The following is a 15098-nucleotide window of genomic DNA, read 5'->3' as shown; positions in this document are numbered from 1 at the left end:
CTCCATGCTCTAAAAGGCTAATCTCTACTGCCAACAGAAAGAACTTCCACTTTTGTTTCAGGGCTATCTATCCAATCAATCAATCAATCATTTTTATTGCACTGGGTGGGATCCTTTATATTTCAATTCTGGACATAATACATGGTAAATGCTGTGCATACAACAGGCAGTGGCAGGGCCAGCTCCTTTCCTCCTGATACCCCACGCAGCCTTCCTGCTGAGCACTGAACGTATTTCAGTAGTTTGGAAATGCTATTTTTCAAGATATTAGCAGCTGGTTTTTCCAGCTTATACTAATTCATAACTAATTTCTGGTATCTCTTGAAAGTCCCTTAAGAGTCTTCAGTGACCGTAAGAGTTGAACAGGCTGGAGAATACCTTATATAGGTTTATAGGATGTGATACCAAGCTTCCTGAATGTACCAGGAGATCAACATCACTGGCTTATGTAACAACAAGAGGCAACCTTTCAGAGAGCTGGAAATAGTCTATCAGGGTGACTGTACATATTTAATTAGTATGTTGTTTAAATTCTATGGGAAAATAGTACCAGAGTTCTTGAAAACTTCTAAAGTTTCTTTTAAATTTTTTTTTAAAGTAGTAAAGTTCTGTGGCCCCAAGAGGAACACAAATGACAATTATTTCTACTTGAATATTTAGACGAAGACCCCTCCCCCCAACAACTTGATTCATATTCCATAGAAAGACTGGAGACAAAGAAAACAATTTCAAGTTTCTTGAGATTGTTATTTTCTCATTAACAGTTATTTTCATTACCATAAAGAGTTGTAGAAGTAGTTTTGAGATTTTACTGAAACCCACTGCCTGTCAGTGTAATACATTTGAATTCTAGTTGGCTATATGCGTTAATAACAGAATTAATTTCCCCTGTCTCACGTGGTTTCACTTTGGTGACAGTGAACCGAGGAAGGACCCCTTAGCTGTAAAATACAAACAGTGGAATCACTAGAAATCCTAGTCATAAGAACAAAACTTATGAATATTATATACTTTCGAATGCCTTTAATACTTTATAATCTTTTGTGTCTATTTAACATGATTTTATTTTTTCATTAAAGTATGTGCATGTGTTATCTGTGAACGCATGGAATTAGGTCTCCCTCTCCAGAAAGAGGTGAAACATTTAAATGAATAAAATAAACAGGAGAGAGACAATTCACAGAACCTGGGGATGGAGGAAGTGGTCTTCATAGGGAGGAGCAGGAACAGGAGGCTGAACTAGGAGTTAATAGTCTATAGAGGATAGTCTAAGAGCCAGAGAAGTAAGAACGTACCGGAAGTGGAAGACTCCAGTCTCAAGAGTCCACTGTAAGTGAAGCCATGATGGTTAACTATGGACATAGCTAAGCCATACTGCTTCTCAAGGAGGGAGCCAGGGGAAAAGCCTCCTCACCTTGTCTCACCTTTCCCTCTGATCCTCCGTGTGGACTCCTTCTATGGGGCCAAGCGGAAGTCAGAGGCATGGCAACCATACAGGTTTCATGGGGCACAGGGCTGGGGTGAACTGGACACGCAGAGTATCTGAGTGGGTAAGTGAGTGAAACCTGTGAGTTTCTGCCTTCTTTCCTTCTGTGAGCATATATTCTTGTTCTCTATGTGGTTGAAAAATACAGCCGGGGGACAGAATGTCTCCAACTCCCACTATCTCACTGCATGATGTCATGGAAAGATCACTGTAGCCTCCAACTGGTCTGCTGACGACCACCAGTGTTCTTCATATGCGGTGGGGAAGGAGAGAGTGAGAATCACTGTAGGATGATAGCTATAGCTTCACCTTTCCAGTGCACATCCATGTTTACCATGCTGTCTGTCATCACCTCACCTAGTGGGGGCCATTTCCAGTTTTGGCATCCCAAACCTTCATTTCTTTAAGAAGGGAGGTGATCGTGTTTTTATTGGGCTGTTTTCCCTTGAGCAAGGACTGCTGGGAAGGGAGTATTAAAGAGCAGCCTCTCCAAATTCCCTGCGTTCTAAGGATGATTGCTGCTTCATTTTGTATCAGGATATTAATTCTGCCTGGGACTGGTGTAGGGACTTCATCTACCTGCTGGCTTCCGTCCATTAAGAAAGTAGAAAGTGACGTTTCCTGATGGGATCATGAATCCCTTGAGCAGTAGGCCTTTCGAAATCACCAAGTTCAATGGGTAATAAGAATTCTTTGAATATTAATTTAATTCTGACTGCTCTCACCTATAGCCAGAGTTGAAGGTGTGAATCTTATAACCAGGGCTGTTTCCTGCGACTCTTTTTTCAATGGGAAGATTTTTAGGTGATTCTAGAAATTCAGGTGTATAGAATAATAAGTGTGCAAACAAAGCATTTACTGATGATGATTCATAAAAATATTTTCAGACATCTTCTAGACAGGTATAATTTCACCACTCATTAAAGACAAAAGCAAGGGTGCTTGTAAATGAGATGGATGTGCTTCCTTATTTTTGTATTAAGTATCCAATCTTAGCTGAGTGTTTCATACTGTAGGGCATAGATCATCTTCAACATTTATCAGAGTTGATTAATATTTTGATTTTATGATTGCAAATGCCAAATACATTACTTAATAATATAAATACTTTGGTAAAAAAATGTCAGGGACACATTTAATGCTATTTCGTATTTTTGGGGGGTTTGTTTTGCTAATCCCAAACCAAAATTCATGAAACGATTTATTCTGAAAATGCAATCAGCCATTCAAATAGCAATTTACAAATCAAACACTTGAATATAATACAACAAAATATACTGAGGAATGACGGCAGAAAATTATTTAAGAAGTCTCTGTTTTCTATAATTAAACTATTTGTCTTTCTATAAAAGCAGAAATATTGTTCATTGGCATGACAAATGTCATGGCATGACAGCATGAGTGGTGCTGAGAACACAGGAATTCACAATCAAGGCTTTCACGTGATCAATCAGGGGAACACTGTAAAAGCACTTTCTATTCATTTCTCATTTGATTTTGAATTAATATTGAGTCATAGGATATACAGAAATTATTTACTATTGCCAATTTTTTGTGACCCCCCCACAGTCAAGTTATGTGAACCCCATGGGGGTCTTAGGAAAACCAGACTCTGTAGCATATTTATAGCCATTACTGAAGCTGTGAATTCTCTGTGGCAGAGTTAAACACACACACACACACACACACACACACACACACATTAATAAATAATCAATTTTACACACACACACACACACACACACACACACACACACACACACACACCTATCTGCTGGCATGAGGCATTTGTCCGTAGTCTATAGACAACATGCTAACTTTGCTGGTCCCTTAGCTTACATTCTAACTGAGCTTTTCACTCACAGTTCTATCTAGATTTTTCTATAGGGATAAGTGACCCAATCTATGTATTCTATGAATGAATTGATTGTGTTCCTTTTTTGCTGAAAAATAGTGTGGAGACCATTTTTACAGATGATTATGGTATGGTATATAGATCTCTAGAGGATACTACTTGCACAAGTATTGGTGGCAAAGAAGGCATGTATTAAGCAGGTCTATCTTTGAGTCTAATGAGACTCACAATGGGAGGGAGCTAGGGTCATTGACCTGGCCATACACAGCCAGCTGGGCCATGTTGTTCTTGGGCAGGGGAGCTCTGTGTCATTTTGGCTTTCCACAGGTTGGGCCTTTCTTGAACTCTGGAAAGCCAGATCACCTCTGTAGAGGAAGAGGGTGTTGAAGCCATGAATAACCTCTTTCCCTACTATTCTGGCATTTTCTATGTGGACTCATTAAGCAAATATCAAGATGGCTATTGAAAGACACAGAGTAACAGTTGTAATCAGATTGTGTTCACTTTATTACGGAGGCTGTCTTCTGTGATATCCTTTACTAGATTTCAGCAAAAAGAATTAGCTTTGTACCGTGGGTTTACTAAGAGCCCCACCCCCAACATTTCATTATAAACATCTTCATTACCAATTTTCCAGCTTCGTCTTTTAAAAGTTCTACCCAGGTTAATGTCGCTTGATACCTCAGATGCATTCCTTTGTAGGGAGCAGAAAATCAGACATTGCATCCAAAGTCCTTCTTACTTGGAGGAGTTCCCTTTATCACTGTGTCTCAGGTCAACTGTGAATAAACGTGCAAGACTGACTGGTGCTGACACACTTACAGATGTACCACAGTGAGCTGGCTGTTTGGAAACTTCATTATATTTTGAGGGAAAAGAGCTAATTAGGATGAAATGTCATAAGACTGAATCACCTGCGACTAACTCACATGCATACATCTTCAAGACCTCCGTAGACCTCTTCTATAGGTGCACAGTTTAAAAATAGAATGATGCTGTGAAGATCAAATTTTTACATTTTGCTGGATCGGATCATAGCCAATCACACCTGATCCCGCATCTATTGGGTTTTCTATGGCCAGAGATGAGTTTCTGTAAGGACCCACCAACCAATATCTAATGCTAATGAGGATATTGTTTTACTCTAAAATTCCTAGGAGTCTGTGCATGATTGCTAGACCAGTGTTTGCCAGAATGTCCTTTGTAGCATCTCTGAATGCCAACGTCTCTGCAGCTTTCGCTGGTTCTGTCAGGTCGTGAGGACCAAGAGGCAGGACCTACCATAGCCTGAACTTTGCAGAGACTGTATTCTTTTCTTCCTTGGAAATGTAATGCACTTGATCTGTAACTCGCCTTTCATTTCCTCTCGACTTTGAATCTTATGAAAAAACAAATTAACATTTCCTTTTATTGGGGGGATCTAATTTCCTGTGGTACTTCCAGCTACAATGATTTCCAGTAGGAAATAGTGGTGCAACCAAGTGAGTGACCATCCAAGAGGCCTGCTGGACCTTGAGAGGAGAGTTGTTTTAAGAGAAACCATAGCCTTCATTTGAGGGATACAGAAGCCTGAGGTGGGCAGAGTGCACAAAGAAACTGGAAGAATCAAAACCTGACATCTGTCTTCCTTTCTGTAGGGATTCCACAGTAGCGAGCCTCAAGTGGAAATATAAAACAAAGCAAAAACAAATAAATAAAAACCAAACCAAACCAAAAAACAAACAACATTTTGGGAGTCAAATTCAGAGAGAGGAGGCGAGCACCGAAGAAGAGGAGTTGAGTCATTTCTGAGCTATTTATCACAGGCTTGTCGTGTTAATTCTGAATGCTCCTTTCTGGCCTATGAGTTCCAACAAAATGATGATTCTTTTATTTATATTTACAACTTCACTTAGCACAGTTCCTGCTGTGGAATAGATACTATACTCAATGAATTATTAAGTCATCTGACCCAATAACTCTGGTGTGATTTTGAGCATCTTGCTTCTATTCTCAGAGGGCCATTTTCTGTGCCTCCACAATGAAAATACTGGAATGTGTCTGGTTCCACTCTTGAGGATGTTGTAATAACCAAGGGAAGAGGCAGATGCTAGCCACAGATCTGCTTTATATATAAATTGTGAAGTACTGAGGATGTATATGACAATGTTTCTTTTCACTTTCCCTCCTAGAGTCTTAACTTTCTGGTTCATGTTAACTTATAAGATCAGATCGTTACCGGAGTTGGAGGTGTGAGGTTTAGTCCTTGGCAGCTCTTACAAGCTGACTTGGACACCTGTCTTTAAGAGGCTAAGTAAACAGACAAGTGGTCCATGCAGAGACAGGAGATGCATTCAATGGACACCTTGGAAAGAAGAATGAATTAGAGAGCGCCAAGTCATTCTCCTGCAGCATCGGCTTGGGTCCTTCCTATTTTTTTGTAGGGAGTAGAAAATCAGACATTGCGTCCAAAGTCCTTCTTACTCAGAGGAGTTCCCTTTATCACTGTGTCTCAGGTCAACTGTGAATAAACATGCAAGACTGACTGGTGCCGACACACTTACAGATGTACCACAGTGAGCTGGCTGTTGGGAGCTCCTTTGGAAACTTCATTGTATTTTGAGGGAAAGGAGCTAATTAGGGTGAAATGTCATAAGACTGAATCACCTGCGACTAACTCACATGCATGCATCTTCAAGACCTCCGTAGACCTCTTCTCTAGGCGCACAGTTTAAAAAAAAGAATGATGCTGTGAAGATCAAATTTTTACATTTTGCTGGATCGGATCATAGCCAGTTACACATGATCCCGCATCTATTGGGTTTTCTATGGCCAGAGATGAGTTTCTGTAAGGAACCACCAACCAATATCTAATGCTAATGAGGATATTGTTTTGCTTTAAAATTCCTAGGAGTCTGTGCATGATTGCTAGACCAGTGTTTGCCAGAAAAGTCCTTTGTAGCATGTAGATTTTCGAGGCTTGATCTTTATTATCTTTCTCTAAATCATCACAAGAAAATTAGGAAATTATAAGCATATGAGTGGTTAGGTAAGCCAAGTGGGAAAGCGAAGCATTTGCTGTAATTCAAATCTGTCCTACTAAGTGTAACTGAGCAGTGTGTTTTACCACACTCAGGTCACTTTCTCTGTGGCTCTCCCCATGACTCCCTTTGTTTTAGGTCAGCAGTCACTACCTTCTGACTCATGGGCCACTTTCACTGAAGATCATTAACATTCATTATGTCATGCACTTAGAATACAGGTATGAAATAAAAAGTCCTAGTCCAAAGAAAAGATGGCGTTCCCTTTGTGCAGATGACACAGAGATTTTTAAAGTAAAGATTAGAAGCTTTTTTGTCCTTGCTTCTCCTGTTGAGGACAGTTTTGGGGCTGAGGGAGTTCATGAAGAATTCTCAATATGAAGTACTTTCAGGGTTCACCATAGAAGAGACTCCTTTACCTCCGTAGCCAGCAGTCAGTGACCACTGTTGCCAAAGGAGCCCACAAGCTTTCTCTTTACCCCTGGGTAAATTCACGAACTTTCCATTGTAATTTCTTCCACTCTACAGAAATGATAATAGTTTTGCTTACCTCAGAATTTTTTGAGGTAAGAATTAAGGTAAATTCTGAGGTAAAATTAAATATCTAAGGTGCTTAAAGCAGGGCCTGAGACTTACTCAAGTTATTTGACTTTGTGGTCTCAACTTCATAAACAACCACAGCAAGGAGGAGGATGGTGACCAGAGATGACTCTCTCTCTCCTTGTGGAGCAGTGGTTCTCAATCTGTGGGTCATGGACTTTTGGGGGGGGGCGTTAAATGACCCTTTCACAAGGGTCACCTAAGACCATTGGAAAAGACGTATATTAATATCACAATTCATAACAGTAGCAAAATTAGGGTTATGAACTAGCAACAAAATAATTTTATGGTTGGGAACAGGGGTAACTGTACATTAAAAGGTTGTGACATTAGGAAGGTCTAGAAACACTGTTGTAGAGTAAAAGACTTTATTTGCTCTAGATAACTTTTGACTACATGTTTAAACAAAAAATATTCCTCCAAAGATTCAGATTTCTTTCATGTAGTCAGTCAACGAATATATTCTAGGATGCATATTCAGTTGTGAACGTTGGATGCCACAGTGTCTTGAGCAAAGAAGCAGCCTCCAAAAGTTCTTAGACTTGACTTTCCCATAGCAGTCTGCACAGTATTTGAGAAATTGCACATGCTCAACAGAGACTCTGACTGGATGCTTACCTAAAGATGGGGAGAAGAATTAGGGACAAAAAGTTCTCTTAGGTGCAAACTGCTTTGCTACTTACTGTACAAGTTTACATTGTATGATCTTCTTCTGCAAAGTGCTTTAGCAGGCATTTATCATTGGGGGGTCTTTAAAATTGTTGTATTTTCAGTCTGGCTGTTCCTCAGAAAACTGGGCATGATACTACCGGAGGACCCTGATTCCCCAGCATGTAATAAGGACACATGCTCCACTATGTTAATAGCAGCCCTATTTATAATAGCCAGAAGCTGGAAAGAAACCAGATGTCCCTCAACAGAGGAATGGATACAGAAAATGTGATATACTACGGAATACTACTCAGCTATTAAAAACAATGAATTCATGAAATTCTTAGGCAAATGGGTGGAACTGGAAAATATTATCCTAAGTGAGGTAACCCCATCACAAAAGAACACACATAGAATGCAATCTCTGATAAGTGGGTATTAGCCCAGAAACTCTGAATACCGAAGACACAATTCACATATCAAATGATGTTCAAGAAGAAGGAAGGAGAGGGCCCTGGTCCTGGAAAGGCTTGATGCAGCAATGTAGGGGATTACCAGGACAGAGAAGTGGGAGGGGATTGATTAGGGAACAGGGGGAGAGAAGAGGGCTTATGGGAACTTTGGGAAGGGGGAAACCAGGAAAGGGGAAAGCATTTGAAATGTAAATAAAGAGTATATCTAATAAAAATTGTTGATTCTATGAAACTCAAAATTCTCACTTGAAAATTCTGTCACAGGTTTTTTTCTATTTTTTATTGTTATTTCAAAATGAAGTAAGTGTTACTGTTAAGGCAAGCCTGTGCCCATTACACTTCATAGAGTATCAAAGACTCACAGAGCTCTAGAGCACCCAGAACAGTAACCAGGATGCAGTGAACTTGGCGAGTTGTTGAGGAGCGAATGAACCATTGCATGGCCTCCTCAGAAACTGACAGATTAACCTCCTAATGGTCACACAGTGACGTGGGAAATGGAATGAACATTTCCCGATGCCACTGTGCTTTAATAATTGATGTCATATTTAAATTGTAATATGAAGATGACTTTCATTTTAGTCTTTGAATAACTTTTAGATGTGCAAATACATCAAATTCCTAGGCTAATATCTGTTACATCTCAGAAGGCAGTTGTAAGAATTTGTTCATGCAAGTCAAAAGATTGATTTAAAAGGCCACCAATTTAAAATGTTTGTTAAGCGGCTCTTTCAAGGCGTGTCTAGTGATTCATTTCACCTGTCCCTGCGGTAAGCTTCCCCCCCACCCCCGTAATATATTGTTATGGTTTTTCATATACTACCAGTGAATTTTAGTTGGAATAATTTGTCTCCCCTGGGACATAACCCATCTCTTAGTTCTCTGGATTTCTTGAATGTTCATGCAATATCAGTTATCATATTGTTTGATTTTTTTTTTCTGCTCCTTTTACAGGATGGAAAAGCAGAGTCCAGTTCATGCAGCTGTTTGAAGGGGCCCAAACTGTCAGAAATAGGAACAATTGCCTGGATGATCACACTCTGTGACGCTCTCCACAATTTCATCGATGGCTTGGCGATTGGGGCGTCTTGTACTTTGTCTCTTCTTCAGGGACTCAGTACTTCCATAGCGATCCTGTGTGAGGAGTTTCCTCATGAGTTAGGTGAGCGCCTCAGGTCACAGGGCAAGGGGTGATTGAATATTAGACTGGGCAAGTCCTAATCACATACTGAGATGAATGATCTTTTGTTGGAAGTTGTCATCATCATCATCATCATCATTGTTATTATCATTATCATCCCCAAACAGAGGGAAGCATAACTCACCTGCTGCTTTCTCCTCCTAGGGGACTTTGTGATCTTACTCAATGCAGGGATGAGCACTCGGCAAGCCTTGCTGTTCAACTTCCTCTCCGCCTGCTCCTGCTACGTTGGGCTCGCTTTTGGCATTTTGGTGGGCAACAATTTTGCTCCAAATATTATATTTGCCCTCGCTGGAGGCATGTTCCTCTACATTTCTCTGGCAGATATGGTAAGAAATTCAAGTATTTTATTTTGTATTAATTTGATTTTTAACAAGTGAGCATCTGGGTTATGAGTTGAAGGGTGGCTTTCGGCCTCCCACTGTCTTCAGGGTCTTTTATTATTATTATTATTATTATTATTATTATTATATTTTCTTTATTTACATTTCAAATGTTATCCTATTTCCAAGTTTCCCCTACAAAAACCCCCATCCCCTCCCCCCTCCCCTAGCTCACCAACCACCTACTCCTGCTTCCCTGACCTGGCATTCCCCTACCCTGGGGCAATGAGCCTTCACAGGTCCAAGGCCCTCTTATTGATGTTGACAGAGCCATCCTCTGCTAGCCATGTGTCTGGAGCCATGGGTTGCTCCATGTGTACTCTTTGGTTGGTGGTTAAGTCCCTGGGAGCAAATACAGAGGGGGATGCTCTCAGCCAACCATTGGACTGAGCACAGAGTCCCCAATGGAGGAACTAGAGAAAGGACCCAAGGATCTGAAAGGGTTTTTAGCCAGTTCCATAGGAGGAACAATATGAACCAACTGGTCTTCAAGGTCTTCAGGGGTGGTGATCCAGACCTTTCCTAGTAGGGGGCTATTTTCAAGGGTCTCCTTTTACTGTATGATGGAATAAACTTGTCTTCTATTATAGTAGGTTCTTGTAGGCCTGACCCATCTCTTTCATAAGGATGCTACATTTAGAATAAATAGCTTGGTAAATATTTTTTTTTTATTCAAAGTGATTCACAGTGAAAGCTTTTGAAGTTAAGCTAAAAAAATTGGACTAAATTAAGTAGAAATTAAAATTGGACAATAAATATTTATTTGGGTCAGTATTTATGTCTGTAGGTTGTGTGTGTGAGTGTGTGTGTGTGTGTGTGTGTGTGTGTGTGTATAGGAAAATACCCTGTGTGTTTTCAAGCATACCATGTACAGTTTTCTAGAAAATGATGTGTTGGAGTATAAAAATCAAAGAGTATTTGGGTTATATTTAGAAGTTAATGTATTACATATAATTTAATAACAACATCTTTCCTCACTATTACAAGCTCCAAACTGTGTCTGGCCTAGTTTTCTGTTCATTGAAGAACTTTGAAAAAGGAAGGATTTACCTCTGAGAATCCCACAGTACTTACATTTTTCTGCACAGAATTATGTCACACATTGTCTTTATTCCAGATGACCATTTATTCCCACGATGCAAAAAAGTTCTGTCAAAGTTGGTTCCTTTATGGAAGTGACACAGGTGATGTCCTATGTGACATAGTAGTTTCCTCATGTTAGAGATGTCAGCAACTTTACCCCAGTAAGAGCTTCACACCCGTTCTCCGACCTGCATCTGGAGTCAGGGGATCCCTGGCATGTCTGCATCCAGGGTACCACAGCATTTGTAACACATCACACCAAAATGTGTTTCTAAAATATGACTATGTGTCCCCTTGTACGTGCAGCCTTTGCAGGGGATACTGTCACTGAGGATGAGAACACTTATTTATTTATTAAAACACCTAGGATTTTATCTGTGTGCACTATAAGGACAGCATTATAATCTTCAACACTGGACCAATACACATTTTTTAAAAAAAATCTTGTCATTCTGGGAGTATAGAGCACGCACAATGGAACAAACCAGTAGAGTAAACAAAGTTACTTCAAAGAATTGGTTCAGTCAGCTACACAAACATTTTTCCCCCTCCAGTCAAACCTGAAAATTATGAGATGGATGGGGAAGCCACTTCCATGACTATTTTTCTCCAGAGGAGCAAAGTCAGAATTTAAGCAAACAAAAATGTCACCATCTAACAGGAAGGACCCAAACAGCTCATCAACACCGTGGTGGCACAAGGCAGGGTGATTACAAGTCCAAGATCATCATTAGCTACACAGTGAGTTGTAGGCCAGCCTGGGGCTAAGCAAGAAACAAAAAAATAAAACAAGGCACACCGAAGACTGACTGTTTACAAATACTTAAAAAAATACTATGAAATAAGAGAAAAAGTAGCATATCTAATGGGAGACGAAGCAAAAATATAGTATAGCATAGGAAGGGTTAAAGGAAGCAAACAGAAATGTGTGCCTGAGAGGGAAACCCACAGGGTTGAATTCCTTAAAATTTGAGGTATGGACAACTATACCTATACTCTCTATAAGAGAGTCGAGGGGAGAACACATCAAGCCAGGTATATTTCTTCTGGGTGTGGGGTTCTTGTGACCTTTCAATTGTTTTACTGTGGAGGCCGCAAAATGCTAGGATTCCTCATTACCAGAACTGAACCCAAACATTGGTATGTCCCAGTCCTAAATGAAATAAATGATCATCTCCTGTGCAGAAACCCCAGAAGAGCATTTCAGGTTTCACCACAAGATGGCGACAGGTATTTAATAATATGTCTTCTAGTTTCCAGAGATGAACGACATGCTGAGAGAAAAAGTCACTGGAAGACAAACGGATTTCACCTTCTTCATGATCCAGAACGCAGGGATGTTAACCGGATTCACTGCTATCCTGCTCATCACCTTGTACGCAGGGGACATCGAATTGCAGTAACCGGAAGTGGAGTATGACGTCAACGTGGGAAGGCATTTAATAAACAACACTGAAACATCTCCATAGGGATTTTTTTTTTTTTAAAAGTATATCCTATTTAGTTAAAAGAGTTTTTTTTTTTTTTTCAACTAGAGGCTAAGGAATCTAATGACTGGTTTCAGATATGTAGAATAGTGAAATTTGTTGTTAAAAATTTTCCTTAAAATGTTTTCGGTTTCAGTCTGAAATGGCTGGTTGTATGGGGCCTTTGGTGAATACCCGTTTTTCAATATTCTATGCATATTAGAAAATTATCATGAAGCAAACACATGTATTCACAAGCAGGAGTACAGATACAGATTAAAACACAATCTGGGTCATGTAAGGCTTTAGAACTTGGTTGGATAAAAAAAAAACCTCAAGGGTTTTCAGAGTGGTTTTCTTCCAATTAATGTATTCAACTGCTTTTAAAGGCAGGTGCATCAAATGCGGAAGAAAATCAAAACAGCTCCAGTGCATGCAAGAATGATCTCGGTGCCTTAATGAAGCCCAGAAAGATTGCACACAGCGTTCGTTTAACTTTATGTCTCAGCTGGCGACCGGTAGGATTGTTTTGAAAGCTAATACAAGGTAACATGAATTAGGAAAGGATGAAAGGCTTGCTAGACCAGCAAAGCTTGGGCTTAGGGCTTGGTCCCTGAGTATATGCTTGGAACACTTTTCAGAAGACCAGAATTGCTTTGCTATGATGTATGTTGTGGTCCAGCCAACAGAAATGGCCAAGGAATATGCAAAAGACTGGTCAGAACTCAGTCTTACCAGGCTCTGGGATTGCTTTGTAATGGCGGAGAATATGTTGGGTGGGAGAGAGAAATTGAATGTAATTTTGAGCAATTTACTTTTTTAAAGATGAGCATAATTATTTAACAGGGAGAATTTCAATAAATGCAAAATAACAGCTGGGCTGGGCTGTGTCCGAGACTGATGGTGGAGGAGGCATGTGTTCATTAGGGGTGATTGACAGTCAGTCGGAAACGTCTTCTTTTATGTGCAGCATGCTTTGTTCCCATATGGTACCCTTTTGGATGGAAAAACCTCAGCATGCTGTGCTTGTTTTTCTACCTTTTGTAAAACACAGAGCTCGCTGAGGTTTTGAGCAGGTTGTAGACAATCAGTCTGAATTGGATATCCTAATGTCGATTCACACTCCCAAGTAACTTTTAAAAAAAGATGATTTGACAGTGATGAGAATTATTAATAGAAGCCAAGTTATCTCAGGAATTATGTTTTCCTATAAGCCCAAACACATTTTCATGTGATGACAATGCAAACTTGGTAAACTTTAACATTTATGTTTATGTGTATTCTCACTTTATGACTGACAATTAAAAAATATTGTTTGGCCACACAGTAAACAGTTGAAACCATGTACTGTGTCAGTTATATTTCCCTTGCTATGTCTTTATTTTGAGTGATTGTCATGTGCCTGGAGTTATGGGGGGAAGAGACAAGTAGGAGATTGATTTTGTACTGCTTATTTCAAAAATATCTGACAAAAAAAAATCCTACAAAGATTTATTTTTCCTTTCAATAAACACAATCTATATTAGTACATCTTTTTGTTTCTGAGCTTAACAGTCTCTGCTTTTTGAAAGTATACGTTGTGGGCTGGAGCTATGGCTCAATGCTTAAGAGCCCCGACTGCTCTTTCAGAGGTCCTGAGTTCAATTCCAAGCAGCCACATGGTGGCTCACAACCATCTGTAATGGGATCTGAGGCCCTCTTCTGATGTGCATGAAGACAGCTACAGTGTACTGACATACATAGCATAAAATCATATAGGTTGTATGTATTTTTAATGAAATGACTTATGGAAGAATATTTTGAAAAGATAGTTTAGTGATCCTCGTTGTGTATGAGGATTGTCTGTTGACTCTTTGGCATGCTTCCTATAGATTTGGCTTTTCATCATTTCTCATTGCCATGGAGAACAAAGGACACAGGCGATGATGAACAGCAAGAGGCAGTTGCTTGTTAGGGGCAGAAGGAAAGACGTGATGGCATTTTAAATTATCCCTATTAACTTTTATTTCAAGTAAGCATAACCCTGGCAACATATCTTCTATGGGGGCATTCGTTATATAGATGGATATTTTATAATCTAATTTTTTTTTAAAGAAAGTTGAAGATTGCAAACCATCATTGAGGGAAGTTAGAACTGGAACTCAAGTCAAGCAAAACCCATGGAGGGCCATTGCTTACTGCCTCTTTCTCTGGCTTCGCGGCTCACTTTAGTAACAGCTAAATGCAAGAGGGAAACTATGCCTACTACTGGAAACTTAGCTAGCTATTCAGTAATGGATATTGGAGGAGAACCTGTAACCACCATTTTACTAAGATAGCATAATCATTATATTTTAGAGATGCTACCAGGATAAATAAAAATACTGTATAATGTATGTAATATATATATACATATGTATGTATATATATTCTCATTGATACACTTTAAAGAATATTTACTAATAGCTGGCATTTACTGGGTACTATAGAAGACCCTGTTACTATGGTAATGCTGTGTTACAAAGCACCTTAGAAAACTGAGGCTCATAAATCAGGTGGTTCTTCTGCTTTAGAGCTGATAAAGCCATGGTTTTTGAATTTGACTTCCATTGTAGCTGGATCTGCAAATTCATGTGGTAAAGGAATTAGATGCCCAAGTCCAGTTATGAGTAAAATACAAATAGGTTTAATCAGTCTCAAGCAGTTCATACAAAGTATCTATTATTTTGCTTTTCCTGATTGAAGACACCTAATATTAATGATAATTCATCAGAAGTCTCTGGAGCTACCTCCCTCTTCTAATATCCAAATAATAGTCCAAATCCTTTTAGTGAGAACAGTTTCTTTCCTTTCGCTGGACAAGTTGGGGTTTGTGGCTGTATCATGGCTCAGAGCTAGTGG

General features: G+C 39.5%; 1 protein-coding gene across 3 annotated transcripts in view; it reads left to right on the top strand.

Moving 5' to 3' along the window:
- Positions 1 to 12278, top strand: part of Slc39a8 (solute carrier family 39 member 8) — a 61512-nt gene extending 49234 nt beyond the window's left edge. For all 3 annotated transcript variants that reach the window (XM_052179180.1, XM_052179178.1, XM_052179179.1), the window contains 3 exons: positions 9040 to 9247; positions 9431 to 9615; positions 12006 to 12278. In XM_052179180.1, the coding sequence (XP_052035140.1) occupies positions 9040 to 9247; positions 9431 to 9615; positions 12006 to 12155 (543 nt within the window). In that variant the 3' untranslated portion in view covers positions 12156 to 12278. The remainder of the gene's footprint in view (positions 1 to 9039; positions 9248 to 9430; positions 9616 to 12005) is intronic.
- The last annotated feature ends 2820 nt before the right edge of the window (positions 12279 to 15098 follow it).

Source organism: Apodemus sylvaticus, chromosome 4, assembly GCF_947179515.1.
Source record: "Apodemus sylvaticus chromosome 4, mApoSyl1.1, whole genome shotgun sequence".
Lineage (NCBI taxonomy): Eukaryota > Metazoa > Chordata > Mammalia > Rodentia > Muridae > Apodemus > Apodemus sylvaticus.
This window is presented reverse-complemented; position numbering and strand designations above follow the sequence as displayed.